At 30.1% G+C, this 23859-nt stretch overlaps 1 protein-coding gene across 3 annotated transcripts; it reads left to right on the top strand.

The window, feature by feature from the left end:
- Window positions 1-13831: 13831 nt before the first annotated feature.
- LOC112799923 (replication protein A 70 kDa DNA-binding subunit C-like) lies at window positions 13832-21603 on the top strand. Of its 3 annotated transcripts, XM_072236586.1 has the most exons (12): window positions 13832-17078; window positions 17903-17973; window positions 18557-18824; window positions 18911-19007; window positions 19106-19227; window positions 19321-19405; window positions 19506-19638; window positions 19773-19927; window positions 20048-20177; window positions 20271-20471; window positions 20605-20910; window positions 21017-21603. In XM_072236586.1, the coding sequence occupies exons 2-12, from the start codon at window positions 17971-17973 to the stop codon at window positions 21185-21187; spliced, it is 1671 nt and encodes a 556-aa protein (XP_072092687.1). In that variant the 5' UTR covers window positions 13832-17078; window positions 17903-17970; the 3' UTR covers window positions 21188-21603. The 3 variants fall into 3 exon arrangements, with proteins under 3 accessions (XP_072092687.1, XP_025697698.1, XP_025697699.1); XM_025841913.3 differs by lacking the exon at window positions 18557-18824; XM_025841914.3 differs by lacking the exons at window positions 13832-17078; window positions 18557-18824 and adding an exon at window positions 17139-17266.
- Window positions 21604-23859: the final 2256 nt, after the last annotated feature.

Raw genomic sequence — 23859 nt, 5'->3', positions numbered from 1 at the left:
AACCTAAGAAAAAAATTCACAACGAGTAAAAAAAATCATTCAAAATTTAAGAAGAAGAAGAGGAGAAAAAAAAGAGAGTTCAGAGAGAGAATGCGCGGCGTCGTGCCTAGGGTGACAAATTGCAGGGAGAGACATTCCGGTACCAGAGATTGTAGGAGGAAGCACGCGCATCGCGGTGAGAGGATTCGGAGTGGGAGGACACACCATCGCAAAACGAGGTGTTGCATGAAGAGGCGCAAAAGTAATCACGGTTGGAGGGAGAGGGGAACGACACCACGGAGAGAAAAAGTTGAGGGCACTCAAGAGGAATTGCGAGGGAGATCGCAATGTCATGGGAGAGAGGAATCGGAGTGGGAGGTCGCGTTAAGTATCGAGGCTTATTGGATGGCCTGTGTTTATGAATCTAATTTTAATTTTTTAAAATTTTAAAATTAAAATTTTAAAAATTTTGAAAAATTATTTAAATTGGCTACACATAGAATTAGTTATTTATACTTTTTAATGAGCAAAATAATGAATTTGTTTATCACTACTTGACCAATTTATTGTGCGGGCGTGTGCTGATGTGCCTATGTGTATAAATCTTTATGCTAAAATATTGTTGTAAGTTAGTACTTATATATTTTTAAATAGATTTGACTTTTATATAAATAAAATTATAAAATTTTTAATGAAAGATTTTGACTTAATAGTTAAAGACGTTTTATATTAGTGAAAGATTCTTAATTAAATGTTTACTCTTAGTACTTTTATATATCAACTATGTTATATGTACATTAACAAATCTCTTTAGTTTTAATATCCATAAATGTGCTGCAAAATTGGAAAAAAAATTTTACCAAATTTTATATAAATATATTATAATTATTTTTGATATCTGATTTTAATGTATAAATAATATTTTTGAGATAACATGTTGGCATCACACCTAAGCTAGCAAACATGAAAAGAAAAAAAATTGAACACCATATTTTGTATATAATATAAATACTGATAATTTTATTAATTTAAATTTTGATGTTTATAAATATCTCAATTTCAAGTGCATAAATAACACAATTCAGAACAAACGGGTGACCATATTGTAAAAAGCTGAAAGAGATGGTACTACCTAGCTATATGCATATGAATGGCCAAGATAATTTGACCACACTCTTGAATAATACAAGTCATAGAATAAAGGGTTTTTTCCCCTTGCCTAAACGCCACCTATAAGTATATATAATGCACTATGTAGCCAGCCATGCATGCATCTATTATTGACGGGGATTTTGGCTTTGTGGAATTGTATGTATCCTCTAATGAGTACAAAATTTTAATTCACACATTATGGGATTTGATAGGCAACAATATTAATAGTGATTACTCACAGGGTGAATCATATATAGATTATTCGGGAACCTTAGCTTGTATACAACTAGGAGCTAGGGAATGATACATGCATTTCGTAGCTTTTATTTAAATATACATAGTGATAAACTTCAAGAGCAATCAGCTTAGCTAGGTAGGTGGTTTAATTTATGTCGGATGCATGGTTTCAATTTTTACAGTTGCTATATTGTTGCAATCGTATTAATTAGACCACAATTATTGAGTCTCTTGAATTTATGTAATTTAAGCGTACAATCAATTATATTGCATTATTTAGAACTGCAATGAGTATACCAAAACCGTAATTTAAAAATGGTTTATGATACCTATTTTAGGTTAGTCAAGTGATTAGTTCAGTCGTCTTAAATAAGTATTAGGAATTTTGAGTTCCACTTTATACGTACAATAATCTATTAGTAAGTAATAAATTTTTAAATAGAACTCACATCTATAACAAATTTGTCCTTGATGATTGAATATATACCAAAAGAAAAAAAAAAGTTTATGGCCTGAACAGATATAATTAACCCTCCTCCTAATTAATCCTAAGTCACTTCAATTTTCGGTGTCTAACAAATTATTCAACTACTGATGGGAGAATTAATCAAAGTATGGTTCCATTTTCAACACCTAAAAAAGTTGGAATAACAATTACATGTTTTGAAGCTTGGCCACACCCAGTTGCATGGCACCTCGGTCCTACTCCTATATACAATGTTGTTTTGATGTACACAATACACACCCACACACTCCTCACATACTTACCAAATTTTTTCTCCTCGGATGCAGCTGATAGGATTCGAACCCGAGACCTTTGAGGTGGGGAGGAGGCGAAATGCCGTGTGAGCTATGGCTCATTGGCATTATAAGTTGTTAAATAATGTAGTTTGCACGATTGCAGTCTTTTTCATCCCTAAAACCAACTCTCTCTCTATTATTTCCCTAGCTACCTAGGTACCTAGCTAGCTGGATCGGATCTCTCTCTTCTAGATCTCTTTTTTCTCTCACTTAATTCTTTTTTTTTTCCTTTTTTCCTGTTGTTTTATCCTTCATGTATATATGATGACATCTCTTCAATTTAACCCTTGAAACGAATAGAAATTGATTAACTTTATTGTATGTGCTGGACACAATCTCTGTTTCCTTCTGATCCATGATTAGCATATTATCAAGGCAATTATTGTTATTTTACCACCAAGAAGCTAAAGAACGAAGTAGTGGTTATCACATTTTAGTTTTGGTTCTACAACAGTTGTTCTTAACTTATTATTGTATATATACCATGTCTAATTTATTTGTCATTAGAAGCAATGATGTTATTACTGAAAGAGTCCAGTAGTAAAAACAATATAAATATTCAATATAAAAATAATATAAAAATACTCATAACATGATATGACAGTAAGTATAAGCAAATAAATATATCAAGCAACAACAAAAATGTACTGATATTTTAACGTAAAATTTTTTTTAATATGAAAGATAAAAATCATGAGTCACCAAGATCAGAAAAATGACTCTACTATAATTAAATATATATGAGATACAAGAGAATCTTAAATAAAGTATAAATCGTACATATAATTAACTAAAACATCAAAGTACAAACCTTACAAATGAGTAATAAGAAGATAAAAAATACTCAATAATAAAATTATTGTCTAAAACAAGTTTCTCTTTCTACAAATTTCCAATTAAAATTTTCACCTTTTAGAATAAAAAATAAGATAGATAAAATTATCGTTCAAATTTTAGACCGATTCAACAGTAAATGAATGAAAAACTATTGTTTTAAATTTACTGCTTTGCACAAAAATAAAAATTTTGTTTTTTCTCTTTTATCTTTTCTCTTACTTTGATAAATACTTTTTCTCTCTCAATGACCCTAAAAATTTAATTAATTTTTTTTATTAAATCAAATTGGTAATACTCAACAAAATGAAAAATAGTTACTTTATTAAAAAAAATATATAAATGGAGCGGATATTATTAATTTATTATTAGAAAAATATTTCTTGCGTAATTATCAATTTTAAGTTGATATTGACGAAAACATGAAGTGTATTAGCTAGTATACAATATTCAAAATATTATTTATATATTAAAATTAATTATTATATATTTATATATAAATATATATTTTATTTAATTTATTTTTATATATATTTTATATTAATTATTAATTTCAATATAGCATATAGTCCGTATAATATAGAAATAAAAGTGTGAATGAAGATGGAAGGGAGGGTTCAAAGAAGAGTGAATTATTTTGCATGTTCGTATAATTTTATTAAATTTTTAGTTAAATTTTTATATATTTTTTTAATTGGATATTTATATATTTTTTTTAATTTAGTCTCTATTAACATTAAACATCAAAAAAATGTCAATAAATTGTGGTATTATTTATTTATTTTAAGGATCCAATTAAAAAGAAAAAAAAGTATAGAGACCTAATTAAAAATTTATCTTTGTGGGATCCATTCATTTTTTTGGAGATTCTCTAGTTACTACCATATACATCTCCATCGTTAAAAACAATTACTATCACAGGTAACTAGTACTGAGCCAATGTTTGGATTGAAAAAAAAATGATTAGTCATCACACAATTGCAAGAACAATTTATTGCATATAAAAACAAATATATGCAACCATATATAATCATGTCCGCGTAATGAAAGAACTTGCACGTATGACATATATTAACAAAAACTATTAACAGTTTAATAACTAAAATTGTTTATAAAAGCTTATTTTTATATAGTTCCTCAAACAAGATAACTAATTTGACGGACAAAAACTAAAAAATAAGTATATTTAAGGCATGATTTTTTTCCTAGAACAAGGAATACATATTTTTTCAAGTATTAACAAAAGACAAGACATATAAAGCAACACTTCATAATTTTTTCTGCGCACTCCTGAATTAAATCATGTCAAACAAGATCAACAGTCACCGACTCGTTTATAATTTAGTTTCCTGAAAAAGAGACTCTTGCAAATAGTTTCGAACAAATTCAGGACGATAAGAAAGGAAAAAGAAAAATCCAAATTTCCCATAACTACATAAAATAAGAAAAACAGAACCCTAATAAATTAACATGATCACAGTAACAACAATCAACAATAAACAAAATTCATAATCAGCAAAATCAATACATATATCAATTCATCAATTAATAAAACCCATATATATATATATATATATATATATATATATATATATATATATATATATATATATATATATAGTAAATCCTAAACCATTATATAAAAAAAATTCAAAAATCAATTCAATAAATAAGTTTTGACCAGTGCTATATTTTTTTCGTAATCAGCTCATAAATCATTATAAAAAAAATTATCATTTGCTTAAACCTATTATATCTACTATAAAATAAAAAATTAATCAGTTACCTATTTTGGTAGATCGACTTTAAGCAACAAATTGAGGTGCGGTCAGGCGAGAAACGCGACGGAGGCCACGGTGCACGCACGAACAGTGCAAAGCAGTGCAGCTTAGACTAAAAATGACAGACGACAACGACAAACGCTCACGCTGCTAAGGAGGACGATGATGACGACGACGCAGATGAACGAACGGAGGAGAAACGCCATTGACTTCAATTCAGAGAATAAGCGCTAGCTATGATTCTTTAATTTTGGGGCAAAATGCTAAAAGTTATTTTGATATTTTTAAAAAATAAAGGTGGGTTCAATTAGTTATTCTAATTCAATTATAAAAATATTCAATTTTTAAATAAAGTATTTTGTTATTTCAAACATTTTTATTATTATATGAATTAAATTTAAAAAAAATTAACATCTAAAAATTTAATTAAAAAATATAAAAATATAATTAAAATTTTGATAAAAATATAAAAACCTACAGAATAATTAAACCTTAAAAAAAAAAAAGAAACTAAAGGTCCCACGCTGTCTATTGGCTGCACCGTTGGGTGGCAATTGGCATTGATAAAGACTCGTTAAGACGTTAACAACGCCACCTTTGACCTTTGGCCTCTTTTCCCATCCCATAAATTAAAATTAAGTTTAAAACCATCTTCCCTATATATAAATATTAATTAATATAATTTTGATATTTTTTAGGAAAAGGTTTATTGTGAGGAGATAAAAGATTACAAGCTAGCCTGTTAGAGAGAAGCGAGAATGATAGTTATGATTAAAATTAAAGTATTAAACCTACTTCTCACGCGATTTGGTAAAATTCTACTTAATTATGATATTTTTCTCATAAAGTATACTTATACATACATCAAGTTTTCTCGAAATTTATTTAGATATTATATATTTTGTATATATGTACATATTCTTTTATTTTAAAAACTAATTTACAACAATTGCCCAAAGCAAATGAGAAAGTCAAAATTAATTTGAATTGAACGAATACATATGTGATGATGGTCACGATAGACGCTAGTATAATTTTCTTTAAATAATAATTACAACATTTCTTCTTCTTCTTTTATTGTTTGGTTTCTTTCTCTTGCGCTAACATCACATGTGCAACTAGTCATATTAAACCACTCTTATTGAATTTGGATTAAATTTGTGTATTTTATTGGCATGAATTTATAGACCGTGAGACATTTTTATTATTATCATGGATTAAGGTGGAAGAGTGATTTAATAAGTCAATTTCCATTTCTTTATCAACAATCGATGAAGCCTTTTCTTCTTCTCCATGCCCCCTAATAAAACCCAGCATTAATAATGGCAGCATTTACATCGAAGAGCAGTATGTAGTAGTGATGGATCCAACACAACACAAAGACAAAGACGGCCTATGTGGTCTGGCTGTCAACCAGACACTGATTGAACCAACACCTTCCAAGCGTGTCGTTTTGCACTCTCCTTCCTATTCCCACTTTTAATTTTGGTCCTTTTTGGCCACAAACAACACAATTGGTGGGCAACTACTCTTACTAGCTTTTAAGTGCATAATATTATTAAGAGTTTAGCTAACATGTATGTTAAAAATATATGATAAATTTATTATTAATAAAAATTTTAAATATTTTTATTTAATAAAAATAAAATAAATACATTGAAAATAAATTTACATTTTTATATTTTTTAATAAAAATTTGTTATTAATAATCTATAATGCACAGACACTGATACGGACACGGGATACGTCGACACGCAAATTTTAAAATTTTACATAACACGGGGACACACATATATAAAAAAATATAAAGTATTTTTTAGATAAATTAAAATAATATTTTAATATTTTATTGATATTAAAATATAAATTAAAATTTTTAATTATTTTTAATGTCTTATTTTAATTATATCAATTATTTAAAATATTTTTTGTTTTAATAAATAATAATCTATACTTTATCTAAATTTATTTTAAGAATATATGTTAAGAATAAGACCGAACATATGGACACGTGATGGTATTTAGGTGTATCCAGGCGTGTTCAGAGAAAATTTTTTTATTTTATTTTTATTAAGACATGGTTGGACACAGCAAACACGCATGTCGGACGAGTATCGATGAGTGTCGTGTCCAAAATGTGTCTGACACGCGGACACGCTAATTTAGCAAAGTATCCAATAATAAATTTATCATATACTCTTAGAATATATGTTAACTAAATCCTATTATTAATTATAATGATGCCTACTGATAAACGAGATTTAGCATATCGATTTAGAATTCAATGATAAATATGATCGTGAGTACAGTCTAATCGACACTTAAACTTCGCACCAAACAATCCTACAATCTATAACCGAGAGTACTAGTCTCCCGAGTCGTCCTCCCTTGGAATTGCTAGAGTGTGCATCTTATTGATTAGGAAGCCTTGTTATGATTCTTTGAAGGTTTTAGCAAAATAGAAAACAAACAATCAATCCTTAAAAGACTTGGCTTAGGGTTGGCATTAGAAATTCTATCCTTATAATTCCTTCAATGATGACAACAATTAGGCCTTGCTTCATTTAGTTAACCCCTAGGCATAGAGGAAAGTCAAATGAGAGTAATCAACTTGAGTCACAAGTCCTAGCCTTACCTTATGGAAATCTAGCTTTAGTGTACTCCAAGTCAATTAGCAATCCCTAATTCCAAATCAACAATTGACACAACTATTCAACTTCTTCTAATGGCCAAAACCCTATGCCAAGTAAGAAACTTTTATTCCATAACTAGTGTTGGCATTTTATCAAACATTTGATGAGCAAGAGTGAAAGTCATAGTAAAATTGAGAAGAAAGTAGAATTAAAAGTATTTCAACACAAGGAACTAACAACAATTAACAAAGAACAACAATGGAAATGAGATTCTAAAGGAATTGATTAAATCCAAAACTACAAAATTGAATCTAAGATCTATGAGAATTGAGCAGTTACAAACACTAATTGAGATTGGAGAAGAAGACCTATGACATGAACAAAATGAATTGAGAATTGCAATGGATCTCACCAAAGAGTAAATGAAAATTCAGAAATTGGATGAAGATACACCCTAGTGAGAACTTGGAATCTCTCTCATTCTCCAAGAGTGTAACTAACTATCTTTCAAAAATATCTAGAATCTAGAAAATGAGCTAAAAATCCCTTAACCCTTGTTCCTCTGGTCTTCTTAAGCTTTTTCCTCCAGGGCACTTCCCCAAAATGGGATTCCCAACTGCCTCCATGCCCAAGTCACGTGGCTCTTTAAAAAAATCTCATTCGAACATCGGCGCGCACGCGCAGTGTACGCGTACGCGCCACCGGGGCATCTTGTAATGTGCCCGGAGGCGTAATGTACGCGTGCGCGCCCACGAAGATCATGGCCTAGCCGCTACGCAAGCCGGCTCGTGGCTTGGCTCTTGGCTTCGACTTCTAACTGCTCAATCCACGCAGACGCGTCAAGTGCGCGCGCGCCCATGCTGAGATTTCCAAAGTTCAATTCTCATGCTCCCTTCTTTTGCACCCGTCCTCCTTCTCTCTTCCGGTCCATCCCTGCCCTATATTCTGAAACCACTTAACACACAGGTCACGACATCGAATGACACCAAGAGAAGATTAGAAATGTATCTAATTTATTGCAAAATAAGCATGTTTTTATCCATGAGGCAAAATTATGAAAGGAACACAAAGTCTTGTATTTTCATATAGAAAGCGTGTGGAATTATTGATAAAACCCCTGAAATCAACACAAAATAAACTCTCAAAATGGAGTATATCACCTACAATTTATGAAATATATATCTTATTATTGCCCTTAATTAATTCCCTGCTGGATCTTAATTGCTCCTGCCAGGAAAATACGAGTTTCATTAAATATAGACTCTTTCCTTGCCCTATTGGTAATGGTAAAGATCAGATTATTGCAAAAGCTGTTCATTTAACTTTTGAGTAAGGTTACATAAGCTAAAATATCATAAATAATACATGATTAATAACGCTTTTATTTATAAGAGAATATAAATATTTTTTTAATTTAATTGATATAATTAATTTTTTATAATTATTTTTTTCTTTTAATTACATCAAAAATCAATCCTAAATTTAATATAAGTCAAATATCAGAAATTCCTTCCTTATTTCTACATTCACAAGTTTAGCATTGTTTTTAAATAAAATTTCTAAATTTTTATATCACTAATCTTAAAAAATATCTCAAATCATCACCTTGTCATATTTTATAAAAAATCAAAACATCTTAAATTTAATCATCTTTATTTATTGAAAATAAAAAAAATAAAAAATTGTTGTTTTGTAACCTGTATAATAATAATAATAATAAATCAACATTAGTTCACTGATTATGAATGTTATGTGTTTAAAATTATAAATGTAATATGTTTAAAATTATAAATATTAAATTAAAAGATTTTAACAATTTCTACAATACAATTTATATTTTTAGATATAGATTATTATAAAATAAAAAATAAAATATAAAATATAAACAAAAATTAAGAAACAAATTTTTAAAAATAATTATTAACTCGTCATATTAATATCAATAAAAAATATACATATAAATATCAAATAAAAAATATTAAAATAATTAAAATATGATCCATAATATATATAAGATAATTTAAAATATATAATAAAAAATATAATTTAAAATTTAGTAATATTAATTATAATTTTTTTAATTATAAATATTATATATATATATAATTATGAATATTATGAGCACAAAATTATAGATGTTATATGTATAAATTTATAGATACTATGAGTAGTAAAATTATCAATTGAATAAATTAATTTAAGTATTTAACATTTTTTTATGTATATGAATTTATGAATGTTATAAAATTATTATATGTATAAAATTATAAATGTTATGAATGTAAAATTATAGATGCTATGTTAAAAATATTTTTTCACATTTTACTATGCAACCCATAATTTTGCATACTGATTGACATAAAAAAAATAAAACATGAAAAAATATTAAACAAATTTTTAAATAAGACTTTAATTGATCATATAGAATTATTTAAAATAAATAAATATAAATATTGATTAAAAAATATCAAAATAATTTAAACCTATATCTTAATAATAACGCTTGTGATAATTTGTATATGGGACCTGCTACACATACAAGTAAAAAGGCCGTACAAATTTTACAAGTTATCAGCCCAAACTTCATTAACACGCGCATTAACTCATTTTGAATGGAGCGTAACTACACGCGCCCCACTCAAACGGTTCCTCTTCGTCTTCTTCTTCTTCTTCTTCTCTTTTTCTTCTTCTTCGTCTTCGTCTTCTTCCTCTTCCTCTTCCTCTTCCTCTTCCTCTTCCTCTTCCTCTTCCTCCTCTTCTTCTTCTTCTTCTTCTTCGTTTTTTTTCGATTTTCATGGTTTCTGAAATTCTTCTTCTTCTTCTTGTTGCACGTTCTTCTTCCTCTTACTCTTATTCTTCTCCTTTTCTTTCGTTTCTGCACGTTCTTCTTCCTCGTTTTCCTCTTCTTTTTCTTCTTCTTCATTTACGTCTTTTCTCTCTGTTTTCTCTTTTTTTTTTTTCGATTTTTCATGGTAAAATCGTTTTTGAAGAAGAAGAAGCAGCAGAAGATGAGGAGGAGAAAGAGAAAGAGTTCTGAATTATGTATAAGATGTACTTCAACGAATTTTTGGTGTATTTTTTTAAATCATTTGGGTGTATTTTCTGTAACCCTTTGGGTGTATTCCTATAATCGTTTGGGTGAATTCTTGTAACCGTTTGGGTGTATTTTCTGTAATCCTTTGGGTGCATTTCTGTAATCATTTGGGTGTATTTGAGTGATATCTGACTGATATCTATGGGTGTATCTGACTCATATCTATGGGTGTATCTTACTGATATCTATGGGTGTATTTTTCATTTCAAAAAAAATGGCAAGCATTACAGAAATACACCCAAACGATTACATAAAATACACCCAAGAGATTACAGAAATACACCCAAACGGTTACAGGAATTCACCCAAACGATTATAGAAATACACCCAAAAGATTACAGAAAATACACCCAAAGGATTTAAGAAATACACCCAAAATCATGCATAATTCAAAACTCTTTCTCCTCCTCATCTTCTGCTACTTCTTCTTCTTCAAAAATGATTTTAGAGCTTAATGTCAAAAAACAATAGAAATCGAGAACAACGAAAAAAGAAAACAGAGAGAAAAGCACGTAAATGAATAAGGAGAAAGAGAAGGCAAGAAACAAAAGAAAAGAAGAAGAAGAAGAGGAAGAGGAAGAAGAACGTGCAGCAAGAAGAAGAATAAGGTGCAATGAAAACGTGCCGTAACAGTATGTGGAAGAACTAACGTCAACGACGAAGAATAAACCAGTGAGAAAGGAGGAGAAAAGAACGATCGAAAAAGAAGGAGAAGAAGAAGGGATGTAGCGTGTGTAAGGAACGTAGCACTTGCAGCGAATTTTGGGGATTAGAGTTTAATTGGCTTGTAATACTTACAAGCCCTAATTGCTTGTACGCAGAGTTTTCCCCTTTGTATATATACTCTTTGAAATCAGATAATGGACAACCTCTTCATTATGAGTTTAAAAGTTGTTAAAATCTTTGGTTGAGGGGTGAATAGGTAATTAAAAAATCATAATAATATCCTTATAATAACTAATGATATACGGTGATCAAGGTTTTAGTCATATAATAGTTAAAATCTCAATTTAATTTTTAAAATATTTCGATACGATTTTAAATGAGTTACTCGATTTTATGAAATTTGTACTAGGTCTAACAATTTTACGATTTAAATCTTATTAAGAGTTTACGTTTTATATACTTACTTTATTTTTTTTATTTCATGTAAAATCTCGATTTTCTCTACCTTGATTTTAGTTCTATACAATAATCAAGGTTTTATTGAAATCTTTAAAAAGAAAATAAATTAATATTAATGCCAATTAAAAGATAATATTCAATTAGTTTTTATTATAATTAGTGTATGAAAATAATTTAATTAATGACAAATCAATATATAATAAGAGTGTGGGTTGAAAAGTGTATGTATGAAAATGATATAAATGAAGTTAAAATAAAAACTTCTTGATAATTTTGGGCTGAAAGTTTTTGGACCCAAACATTTTTCTTAATTTTATTGCCCACATTATTATTTTTAGTGATATATGTATATAGGTCTTCGCTAATCTTGGTCAAAATTTTCACCCTAAAAAATTTGACCTTGATCAAATAGCCATAGAGGAAGTAATATTGTGATCTTTTAAAGATAATTTCAGTTTGACAGAAAATATATCCTTTTTCTGTAAGTGACAAACCAATGCATATATTTGATTTAATTTTTTGTTGAAACATGTGAAAAATTATTTAAAAGGTAAAATTAAAAAATTTAGGAAACATTTCATCTCTAAAATCTGTTTTCAATTTTTTATTTTTTAAAATTTGCATAAAAATCAATAAATAATAAGAATAATACTTTATTTAGTGTAAAATTATTAAATTTAAATTATCAAAATCTAACTTTTAAAATCCTTTAATTTTTTGAATATATCTTCCTATATTTAGTACATTTTGTCAAATTGACATTATTTTTGAAAGACAAGACGTCACCTCTTTTTCCCAAATGTCATTGTCAAAAATTAAATCTTTTGAAAGCTAAAATAGTAGTCAAAATAGTAGTTTTTATCATTTTAGTTAACATATAGTTAGCAATTCTATTTGCAGTCTCATATACTCATTATTTTATAGGAAAGAGATAGAGAGCATATTTGGTTAGTTAATTTTCTTATTTTTCTCCTATGTTAGCTACATCTTGGCTACAAAATAGTTCACCATATAGTTCAAGTGACCAATAATTTTTTAGCTAATGATTCTATTTTCACTTTTCATATTTTACAAATTTAATGAGTTTTTCTTTGTATTAATTATACGTTGATCGAATACAAATCTGTTAGATATGTAACATATATAATTCATATAGTTGTTCTATATACTTAGTCCATGATGAACTTTTTCTTGCACGACTATTTTAGAACAAATTTGCAATTCGATTAAGCTTTTACAGAGGAGCGTAATATGTCTTGTCTTACGTACTCAATTTGATCAAAGTATAAGAAGCCTATAATTAGTTAATTAATTAGTTAAACATAACATTAAAGGAAACATTTTTAATAGAAAAGGTAGGAAGTTGACTAATATTAATTTAAATAAAAAATAAAAATATAAAACAAAAAATGTTAACAATCTAACATTTTAATTAAAATCGGAAAATTTTTCAACACACACCTTCAATATGTTATGGTTAAAGATATAATTATTTATATATTTTTTACTATCAATTTAAATAAAAAAATAATTTAATTATATTATATTAAAATTTTTATGACCGAAAAATTTAAAGTTTGACCTTTATTAATCCAAGAAAAAAGAATTTTAGCATAATGCTAATAAAAAGATCAACTATGCAAAATTTTATATAAATCTAAAAAAAAATCTTACTTTAAAAAATATATTAAAAATATAATTATTTATACACATTTTCTTTTCAAGTTAAGTTTCTAAAAGAGGTACTTTTGTGATAATTATTAGTACTTATTCCAATATATAATAACCAATCGGGAATATAATAGGATCATATAATAATAATAATATCTATCAATGAAGTCTAAGGCCCCATGCCCATTGATCTCATTGTTTCTTATTAACATAGTTGAAATACGATCATCAAACCGAAAGAATTTTTCACAAATATCGATCACAAAGTCATTGCCTTGTAGAATCCAAGGTAGAACAAGTTTGAAGATTGACACATTCTAATAACCACCCATTCCAGTTCAAGAAGAAATTAATGTTGCGCGCAGAGCACTTGGATTTACAAGAAAATAGTTTAAAAAAAATCTTCATTTCAGGTAAATTATTCATTGTAAAACTATTTTTAATAAACATATTTTTATTATATTTTTGCTATTAATTTCTTCTTACTTCTCTCTTTAACTAAATAAAGTTATGACATCATTAAACACTAGATACGCGTGGTTTCGTTTCCCAGCTGGAGAGCTCCCCGCAACTCACGCCGGTTCCACTCCGAGGTGGACGGTCCCTTCCACGGTGGCACCTCCTCCACCTGGCCCCATTTTTCCGATGGTGCATGTGCTGCTCTGACACCAGTCGTCACCTATCCATTTGGGCTCTTCTCTCACGCAACCTCCCATACTTTTCACCGAATCGCTGAGTCAACCTTCGTTCTTGATGGATCTGTTTCAGTAGGTAATGATTTCTTTCAACCCTAGGAGCTTTGCTCTCGTCTCCAAGTTTCGTTTCGTGTTCCGTACCATACGGTTTCTAGGAGCCGTGTTCTCCTGGGAGTTTGTTCCTCGCCGTTCATCCGGTTTGCGGATTTCCCAATTTTCCGCTCAGATTCAATATCTCAGATCCCTGTGATGGATTTTGGTATCTGTTCCGCGATTGAACCAGGTTTTATTGTCTATTGTTTCTGAAATCTCTAATTGTGCAAATTTTGATGTTTTCCGGTTTCTGTTCAATGGCTAAGCGAGATTTTATTTTTTAGGGTTTGTGAAATTCCTAATCTTTCAAATTTTGTTCCGCGATTTAACACTGATTTTATTGTATATGGTATCTGAAATCCCTAATTTTGCAAATATTGATGATTTTGTGAATGGTTTCTTAAATCCCTAATTTTGCAAATTCTCTTTCAAATTTTGATCCGCGATTTACACTGGTTTTATTGTCTATGGTATCTGAAATCCCTAATTTTGCAAATTCTGATGATTTTGTCTATGGTTTCTGAAATCCCTAATTTTGCAAATTCTGATGATTACTGGTATCTGTTATATGGGTAAGGGACATTTTCTTATCTAGGGTTTGTGAAATTCCTAATGTTCCAATTTGTGATTGTTTTGGGTATCTGTTCCATGTTTTACGCACATGTTGTGTGTAGGGTTTGTGAAATTTCTAATTTCAAATTCTGTTTCTGATATTGTTTTCTTTTTGTGGGTTCATGTACTTGGCTACATTTTTTGGGATTTGCTGTTAACTTTCATTTTGAACTCATTATCAGATGTTCTTTTGTTACCTGTTCATTTCTTTGTAGCATGGCTGTTCTGTTTTTATTAATATATTTTTAATTTTTTAGTTTCTGTACATTCAATCTCATGGTTTTCTTGCATGTTGATGTCATTGATAGATTTTTACTCATGTTTCTATATACTTTTTTTTTCAACCCATCAGCTGTTTTCAATATATCTTTACCTAACATATTTGCCAACTGTTATAGTCATCAGTAGAATGATTGTTTGGGTACTTGATTAATGGCTTCCCTGTGGCGTGTAGATGTATTGTAGTTGGTATGCTCTCATATGTCAGTTTTTGGTCCGTATTTTTTTATTTATTGAAAGTTTCACTTGTTTTCTGTGCTTTTGTGTTGGTTCATGTTTTGCTCCTATTATTAGTTGTCTCTATGCCATTGAATGGAGATGATAATGTGGGAATGCCTATCAAGTTATGGGCTTTCTATTTAACCCATATGGTGACTATTGATGTGATTGATATGAATTGATTTTCTTCATTTATTGAAAGTTTCACTTGTTTTCAGTTTTTTTGTGTTGGTTCTTGTTTTGATCCTATTATTAGTTGTTTGTGTGTCATTTAAAGGATATCAGAATGTGGGAATGCCGCCTATCAAGGTATGGGCTTTCTATTTAACCCATTTGGTGACTATTGATGTGATTGATATGAATTGATTCATAGCATCTTCCTCATTGAAAGAAAGATTATTTATCTCAAGTCAACTGCATTGTCAGTTTTTTTTATTATTTATGTAAAAATTCTGTTGATTGTGTTAAATCTGTTTATATTTCAGCTGTTGGATGGATATACACATCCTTGGCCCCAAGTTAAGAGGTTAATTCAGAAAAGAATGCCCTTGTGCCAGTAAAATGGCTTCATGGTGTTCTTTTTCTAACTAGCACATGTGTTTAGCCAAAGAAAAAAGTATCCAGCAGTTCGTCTTCCCATGAAACTGTGTTCTCTACACCTAATAAGGTTCTGTTATATATTTTTTATTGGAAATTGGAAATTTTGGAATCATTATCAAGGTATGAGGTTTCAGTCTCATCCTTTTCATGAATGTTGATGTGATCGACTGATTTTTATTCATGTTGCTCTATGCTTTTGTTCCGTTTTGTCTGCTGCTTTGAATGTATCCCTACCTAATAGATTTACCAACTCTTATTGCTATCGCTAGAATCATTGTTTGGGGTAGTTGGTGAGTGCCTTCCATGTGGTCTAGTGACATGTATCTGGATTGTAGTACGTGAGGTGTAATATGTCATTTTTTCCCCTATTTTTAGATTTCTCCAAAGGTTCAGTTATTTTTCCTGTTTTTGTGTTGGTTCAGCTTTTGCTCCTATGATTAGTTGTCTATGTGCTATTGAATGTTGATGAGAATGTGGGAAAGGCTAACAGGGTATGGGCTTTCTGTTTGACCTATTTGGTGACACGTGATGTGATTGAATTGAATTGGTTCATAGCTTCTTTCTCATTAAATGAAAGATTTGGTTATTCAATTCTTTTGTGGGTTTATCTTGTTGGTTACAATTTTTGGGAGTTCGTGTTAGCTTTCGTTTTTATCTCATTATCAGATCTTTATTTTGTTACCTGTTATATTGTTTGTTGCAGGTGTTTTGTTTTTTTCATGAATATGTTTTTAAATTTTTTAGATCCTGTTTGTTGAACAAATCCCTTTTGTTTTTAAACTGTTTTTTGTATACAGAAACATGTCCCATTATGTATGTTTGATGTAGTATTCGCGTGAAAATGTGGTATGGATACATAATAAGGTTGTGGTGTATATTCTTCATTTGATAATTCGAAATTTGTGAATCATTATCAAGGTATAAGGTTTCAATTTCATCCCTTGCATGAATGTTTATGTCATTGACCGATTTTTACTCATGTTTCTGTATAGTGTTTTGAAAGTATCCTTATCTAACCAATTTATACCAATTCTGATTGTCATTAGTGGAATCATTGTTTCTGGTATATGATTACTGCCTTCCCTATGGTGTTATGAGCTGTATGTTTACTGTAGTAGTTGTGGTCTCATATCTCAATTTGTCAACCCTATTTCTTGATTTCTTGAAAGGTTGGTTTTTTTTTACTGTTTTTGTGTTGGTTCAGGTTTTGCTCCTATGATTAATTGTCTCAATGCCATTGAATGGAGATGATAATGTGGGAGTGCCTATCAAGGTATGGGCTTTCTATCTAACCTATTTGGTGAGTGGTGATGTGATTGATATGAATTGATTAATAGCTTTTTCCTGATTGAATGAAAGATTTGGAACTTCAATTCAATTCACCTCTTGAAAAGACATGCAATTTTTCTGCTGAATTTGAGATGTGATTCACAGAGGAAGTGGCTTTCTTAGACTAAGATGGTATCACCTTAGTATTTGTGTTACTAGAACTGCCCCAAAGTTTAACTGATTTTCACAATTTTTTCGATGCCTATTTTCTACTGATAATTACAGAAAAAAATATGGGATACTCTGCTATTTGTGTTACTGGTTGCATGTGGATTGTCTCCATGATTATGAAAGAATGGGTTTCGTAACTAATCTATTCTATTAGTGGTGATGTGAATCACAAATATTGATGTTTATCCTGTTGTTTTTTTATTTCTTTTTAAGTTCAAATGAATTTGATTACATTTTTCTGTTGATTGTGTTAAATGTGTTTCATATCTCAGCTGTTGGATACCTCCTTGTGCTGAAGTTAAGAGGTTCATTAAGAAAAGAATGCTCTTGTGCAAGTAGAATTGGTTCATGTTATTGTAGATCTAACTACCACGTGTCGTTACACAAAGAAAAAAGTTGATGTGATTGACAGATTTTTATTCATGTTTGTTTATACTTTTGTTCCCATTTAGCTGCTTTTTCCAATGTATCCCTACCTAAGACATTTACCAACTCTAATTGCCATCATTAGAGTCATTGTTGATTGTAGTTGGTGACTGCCTATTTTATTGTTTCTCGAAAGTATCACTACTTTTTCCTGTTTTTGTGTTGTTTCAGCTTTTGGTGCTATCATTAGTTGTCTATCTTCCATTAAACGGGGATGAGAATGTGGGAATGCCTACAACATGGTATGTGCTTTCTATGTAACCTATTTGGTTAGTGGTGATGTGATTGATATCAATTCATTCATTTCTTCTTTCTCATTAAATGAAAAATTTGGTTATTCAACTCCACTACCCTGCATTTCCCTCCTCAATTTGATTTGAATTCAAAAAGGTGAGATTGTATCCTGGATTTTTTCTATAAAAGGATGGTTGGTGAAGCACATTGAATGCACAAACATTCTGATTTGTTGTGTTTGCTCCTAAGCTGAAATTAATTCAGAATTGAAGTGTTTACATTTACATATATTTCATCAAGTCTCTTTATCTCCTTTCTTTTTACTGCAATGCCTCCACCATTTGATATGATTTCTAAGATGCATCCTCCTAGAGAGGCTTGGAGGCTGAAAGTTAGGGTTCTAAGGCTTTGGGTTGTACCCTCTTTTGGTAACCATGAGGTTCCTAACTCAATGGAGATGATTCTCCTTGATGAACATGTTAGCCCCTATTAGTTTCTCTTTTAAATACGGTCTTACTTGCTGTTTTTTAAGTTTTCAAATTAAAATTATGTGTTTCATTAATCTGATTTGTTGTTTTGTTCCATTTATAGTGTGGAAAAATTCAAGCTACTGTCAAGAAACCACTCCTTAATAGGTTTAGGGATCATATAGTTGAAGGACAAGTTTATAGAATGGCATATTTTAGTGTTGTGTCAAATCATGGTAGTTATAGAGCAACTTCCCATGAATTCAAATTGGTTTTCCTTCACCGAACCACTGTTGTAGCTGTTGATGAAGATGTTATCCCTAAGACTTGTTTCAACATGTTTCCTTTTTCTGAGCTGCTGAACATGACCCAAGATTATGATTTTTTAGTTGGTGTGTATATCTTGCTGCTGTTCTGTTATTTAAGTTTTTTAAACAAATCCTTTTAATAGTTAATAGGTTGTGTTTATTTGGAATAGATGTCATTGGACTTTTAACTTCAGTTGGAGAAGAGAAAGAATATGCAAGAGAGGGAAAAATTGTGAAAATGATTGCATTGGAATTAACTTCAAAAGAGTATGTTTCTTAAGTCATTTCCGCTGCTTTCTCTTTATCTTTTAAATATCTTTTTTGCTTGTTTTCTGTTTGATTCTTTGTGATCTTTTGAGTTTCAGTCTTACAGTGAGATGTGCATTGTTTGGGGATTATGTTAATCAAGTAAATCATTTCCTTGCCTCTGGGTATGTGGAGCAGCCTGTTGTAGTTATTCAACTTGCAAAAGTCAAGTTCTTTCGGGGTATGTTGTTTTTTTTTTTCTGCACATCTCATGGCTGCTGTAGGTGTTTTCTCCAAGAAAGTTTTGCTAGACTCTTTCTTTGTTTCTCTGTAGGTCAAGTTGGTCTTCAAAATGTCATGTATGCGACACAAATGTTATTTAATCCTGATATTCCTGAAGTTGTTGACTTCAGGCAGAGGTTAGCATGCTTTCTTTTGTTGATGTTTATGTTTATTGTATTTTTTTTTACAAGCAATCTGGAGTAACAATTACAACTATTTGCATTAATTTTCTTTTAGTATGATTGAGCAAGGTGGCAGTGGTACCCAGCCACTGTTTATTGCAAATGAGGGTAAGGTTCTCTCCTTGGAAGATGACTTCATGCGTCTAACTAGAAAGTGCACTATTGAAGAGCTTCAAGATAACAATCAGGTTGTCTTCTTTTGAGTTAGTTGTGTTTTTGTTTGTTTTATACACAAGTGAGCGAAAAAGAAAATGAAACAAGGATTTCCAGATCTGTTTTTCCATTCCTGTTGTTAATTAACTTTGAAATGCCTAAAAAATAGGAGGGTTCTTTTATCATCTTTGGAGCAATCCAAGGTATTGTTGAGGATGGAGGTTGGTGGTATTCTGCTTGTGTGTGTGGAAAGGGTATCCATCCTCAAAATGGTGCCTATTACTGTGATTTTTGTTTGAAGCACATAACTAATGTTACTCCAAGGTCAGAATTTTTATTGAAAAATGTGTTCTCATTTTGTAGAGTGGACTGTTTATAAAAATAAGGTTTCTTGGTATTATGTATTTGAATGATTGTCTTCCCCCTTTGTTCTTCTCTCTCCAGATTTAAAATTAAAGTGACAGTTGAAGATCATACTGGGGAGGGTATTTTCCTTCTCTTTGATCGTGAGGCTTCCTATTTGCTTAAGAAATCATGTGCTGATTTGTTTACTGAAGTTCAAAGAGATGCAAGTGTATGTTGTTAGTTTTTTTCCATGTGTTTTCACTTTATGGGATGGCATGTTCCTTATTCAAACAATATTTCTTATGTGTTACTTTCAAAATAGGTTATATGTGGGGATACTTATCCTCCCATATTCCAAGGGCTGATTGGAAAGAAGTTGCTGCTCAAGGTTGATACCAAAGGTGTCCCACATGATACATTTTATGGGACTTTCCGAGTTACGAGAATTTGTGATGATTCCACCATCATTGCGATGTTTGAACTTCCCAATTATGATGCTGATGATGAGTCTTCTCCCAAAAAGGTTAGATATACATGCAAATGTTTTTAGATCCTGTTAATTCATCATTAATTTGATATTTTTTGTTTCTTTATTGTGCTGTTGTCAATTTCTGTTATGATCGTTACCTATTTAAACTCTTATTGCATATGAATAGGAGCATGACTTACACAAATCTGTTCCTGCTGGAAAAGCTGATGTTGGTATTAAGAAGGAGTCTTCTGATAGTTTTATCAAAACTGAGAAAGATGCTGGTGATTGTGCTGGGATGTTGTGTAAATTCCCAGTTCTTATAGATTTTTTGGCTGAAAAACAGCCTGTTATTTCTGTGGGGAGTGAATTTGTTGGGTTAATTGATGGTGAGCATGGAAAGGAAGAGAAAACTCCCAGCAATGATACTCTTAGTGATGATCTTTCTGCTGAAATCGATATATTGCTTAGCTCAACGGAAAAAGAAACTCAGGTGCTGATGTATAATATTTTATTCCTCATTCTTATGTGTGTTGTTTCTAATTGTATTTTGCATTCTTCAGTGAGATTCATATGTTTTTTCAATTTCTTTCTCATAGGAGCTGTTGTCCCATGTTCTTGAAGCACCTTCCCAAAATGGAGAGAATCTTACCCATGAAAATCATGTTGTGACCTCCAAGAGTAAGAGAAATTTGAATCCTCAGTTTGAAGAGGTTGCTGTTGATGCAGATGGGCGTGGGTTGAAGGTTGCTAAGGTTAATGGAGTTTGATTGAAGGTGTGGAATTGAGCTGCTGTGTGTAGGTGTAGGTGTCTTATATAGTTTATCTATAAGTATTTAGGAAGGCTTGTGGTTCCAAATAGATGGACATGTAATCATGCTGGCTTGATGGTATTTTGATTTGACTTTTTTGGATTGTGTCCAACAAATAGCATTGTTAGATATAGGGGTTTTGCTTTTGTGATTGCTCGTGTAATGTGCCAAGTATGTCTATTCTGAACTCCTCCTTTTTGTAATAGTGACTTTGCTAGGGATTGGACACATTTTCAATGTTGATGACTCTTTAGGTTACATACTATAATATGTAGCCAGATGTTGGAATCCTCCTTATCATAGGGGAGATAGCCATATGTATTTGTGTAGATCACTATCAGTCAAATTTTAATGAAATGCAGCAGTTCTTCTTTTGTATTTGTTTATTTGTTTATTGTTGTACAATTTTTGCTTTTCATGTTGATGTTGATGCCCGTTAGTTATTAGTGTTAGTTATAAAGGTTTATTTTCCTTCATTTTGTCTCTTATCAAAGGTGTGCATGGTTGTATCAGTTTTTTGTTGGTGTGTTTCAAATATTTTGCCCCCATTCATTCCCCTACTCCTTCCCCTTTTTTTTGTTATTTTTTTTCCATTTGTTGCTTATAGAAACTTAAGTGTGTGCATCTCTCTTTTCAATGAATTAGGTTTACTCCTTGCTTTTCAGATTTCAACCTTTTTTTCTGTTTAGTTCGAGTAACAAAGATGTCTCATAACTCAGTTCGTGCTAGAGAGTATAGGCGAAATTGTTTAAAAAGAAAGCGAACACAAACTCATCATCGAAATGCGAGAGGTTAGTTTTGGATTGAGATTCATGATATTTTTTAGTGGTTTATACTCCAATTTTTACTGATTTGATATATATGCGATTGTTTGTAATTTTTTTGTTTTGTTTTGTAATGCTTTAGAGGTCCTTGATTCCTCGGTGCCTGTTTTCTCTTTGAATGATTATATGGGTAATTTTTATTGCTCTCTTTATATTTTTGTATTTAATCTTTTTGTTTCTAATAATCTATTTTTTTATATGTTTTCAATGTCTTTATTTCTTCTTATGTTTTAGAAAATTTATTTGACGTGTCCCAGAATGTTAATCAGAGGTCATATTTGACTTTGTCAGGTATAATAATATATTTAAGTATTTTATCCCATTTTGATTCTTTTCTGTTAAATTATATTTTAAGTTTCTTTGGTTTATATGTAATAGCAAATGTATTTAAGTCATTTATTATTGTTTTTTTATGCTTTTAAACCCAAAAGGGTTATTTTAACTATTAGTAGGCCAGAGAGTTACTAATTAAATATATGTCTAGACTTTTGTACTGAGTCTCTTTTTAATTTGACAACTCAATTAATATTTTGTATAATTAAACGTGATGTAAGGTAATTATAATAACCGTAAATTGTGATAAGTTTTTATTAAATTAGGTAATGTAATCATGAAATTGTTTAGTTGTTGTTTACATGGCTGAAAGTTATTGAAGTACCTAATAGTTGATTCAAAGCACACAGTCATTGAAGGTAATTAGATTAGCTACTGTAAGCCTGACCATCTGTTGTATGTGGTAAATATAATTAATATCATTGTAAAATTCTTTATTGAATTGTTTAGATCAGTAGATATGTTTAATTTATATAGTTCTTTCAAACATACATAAGGACTACATCCTTTTTGGTTATTGAAGGTTTTAGTTGGTTTTGTTCGCTTTTTGGAAAACTGGCCGGTTTTAAGCGGTTCACATCCTTTTTCGGTTCAAACCTAAACTTGATCTGGTTATACTATCGGTTCGAATGGTTCGTCGGTTTAATAGGCTGAACCGACAGATCTGGTCTGATTCTTATAGCTATAGTTTTATGTCATAATTAGTAGTTTTACATTAAAAAAATGTTTAATTAATTTGTCCATTCTTTTAATTTTTTCAAATCTTCTCTCTGTTCCATATAATTATTTTTTTTAGTTCTCTTTGTCAAAATTTGTTTTTTTTTCCAGCTTCTTCAATTATCCCTTTGTTGATAGTGATTTGGTCAATTGTATCGCGATCTATTTACAATAAATAATGTCATGCATGGATTGAAGTCAGAAAAAAGAAAGGCTTCGTAGCGAATTAAGAGAAAAAATTGTGCAATGACTGAATTGAAGTTAAAAACAATATATGGGAAATTGTTTTGTTCATTTTGATACTTTATTATATTTGTAATGTTTACCTTACATGTTCATTCTTAAATAATTAATTGAATTTTTATTACATGAATATTTTCTTTTCTATATTTGGTTGTTGAATATATCTTTGCATAACTTTGTCTTATTTTAAATCAAAATGGATGATATAGACCAATCAGAAATATATGATCCTTCGATAAATTCATTCAGTCAAGTTGGTTCTGTTATTGATCATCCTCTGTTCTTGCAAAGTGAGATACAAGGTACGCTCTCTTTCTTAAATCATATATTATTGAAGAATAGTAAAATAGACTGCTTATTTATTTATTGTTAAAACATCTGACTGTGATTATGTCGTGAGATGTTATTCAGTAACTGTAAAATAAAAATAGTGTTTTGTGATATATTGTCCTCACAAGATTCAAATGAGTCAAGTATTTAGTCTATATAATATCTTTATGCTAATGGTTTATT

The sequence above is a fragment of the Arachis hypogaea genome, chromosome 5, assembly GCF_003086295.3.
Source record: "Arachis hypogaea cultivar Tifrunner chromosome 5, arahy.Tifrunner.gnm2.J5K5, whole genome shotgun sequence".
NCBI classification, from domain to species: domain Eukaryota; kingdom Viridiplantae; phylum Streptophyta; class Magnoliopsida; order Fabales; family Fabaceae; genus Arachis; species Arachis hypogaea.
The sequence above is the reverse complement of the archived record's forward strand: the minus strand, read 5'-3'. Positions and strand labels throughout refer to the sequence as shown.

What these genes read in the sequence shown, in the direction of transcription:
- LOC112799923 (XM_072236586.1), top strand. An exon ending in AAAAGTCAAGTTCTTTCGGG is followed by an intron (nt 19,228 to 19,320) that starts GTATGTTGTTTT and finishes GTTTCTCTGTAG; the next exon opens with GTCAAGTTGGTCTTCAAAAT. An exon ending in AGCTTCAAGATAACAATCAG is followed by an intron (nt 19,639 to 19,772) that starts GTTGTCTTCTTT and finishes CCTAAAAAATAG; the next exon opens with GAGGGTTCTTTTATCATCTT.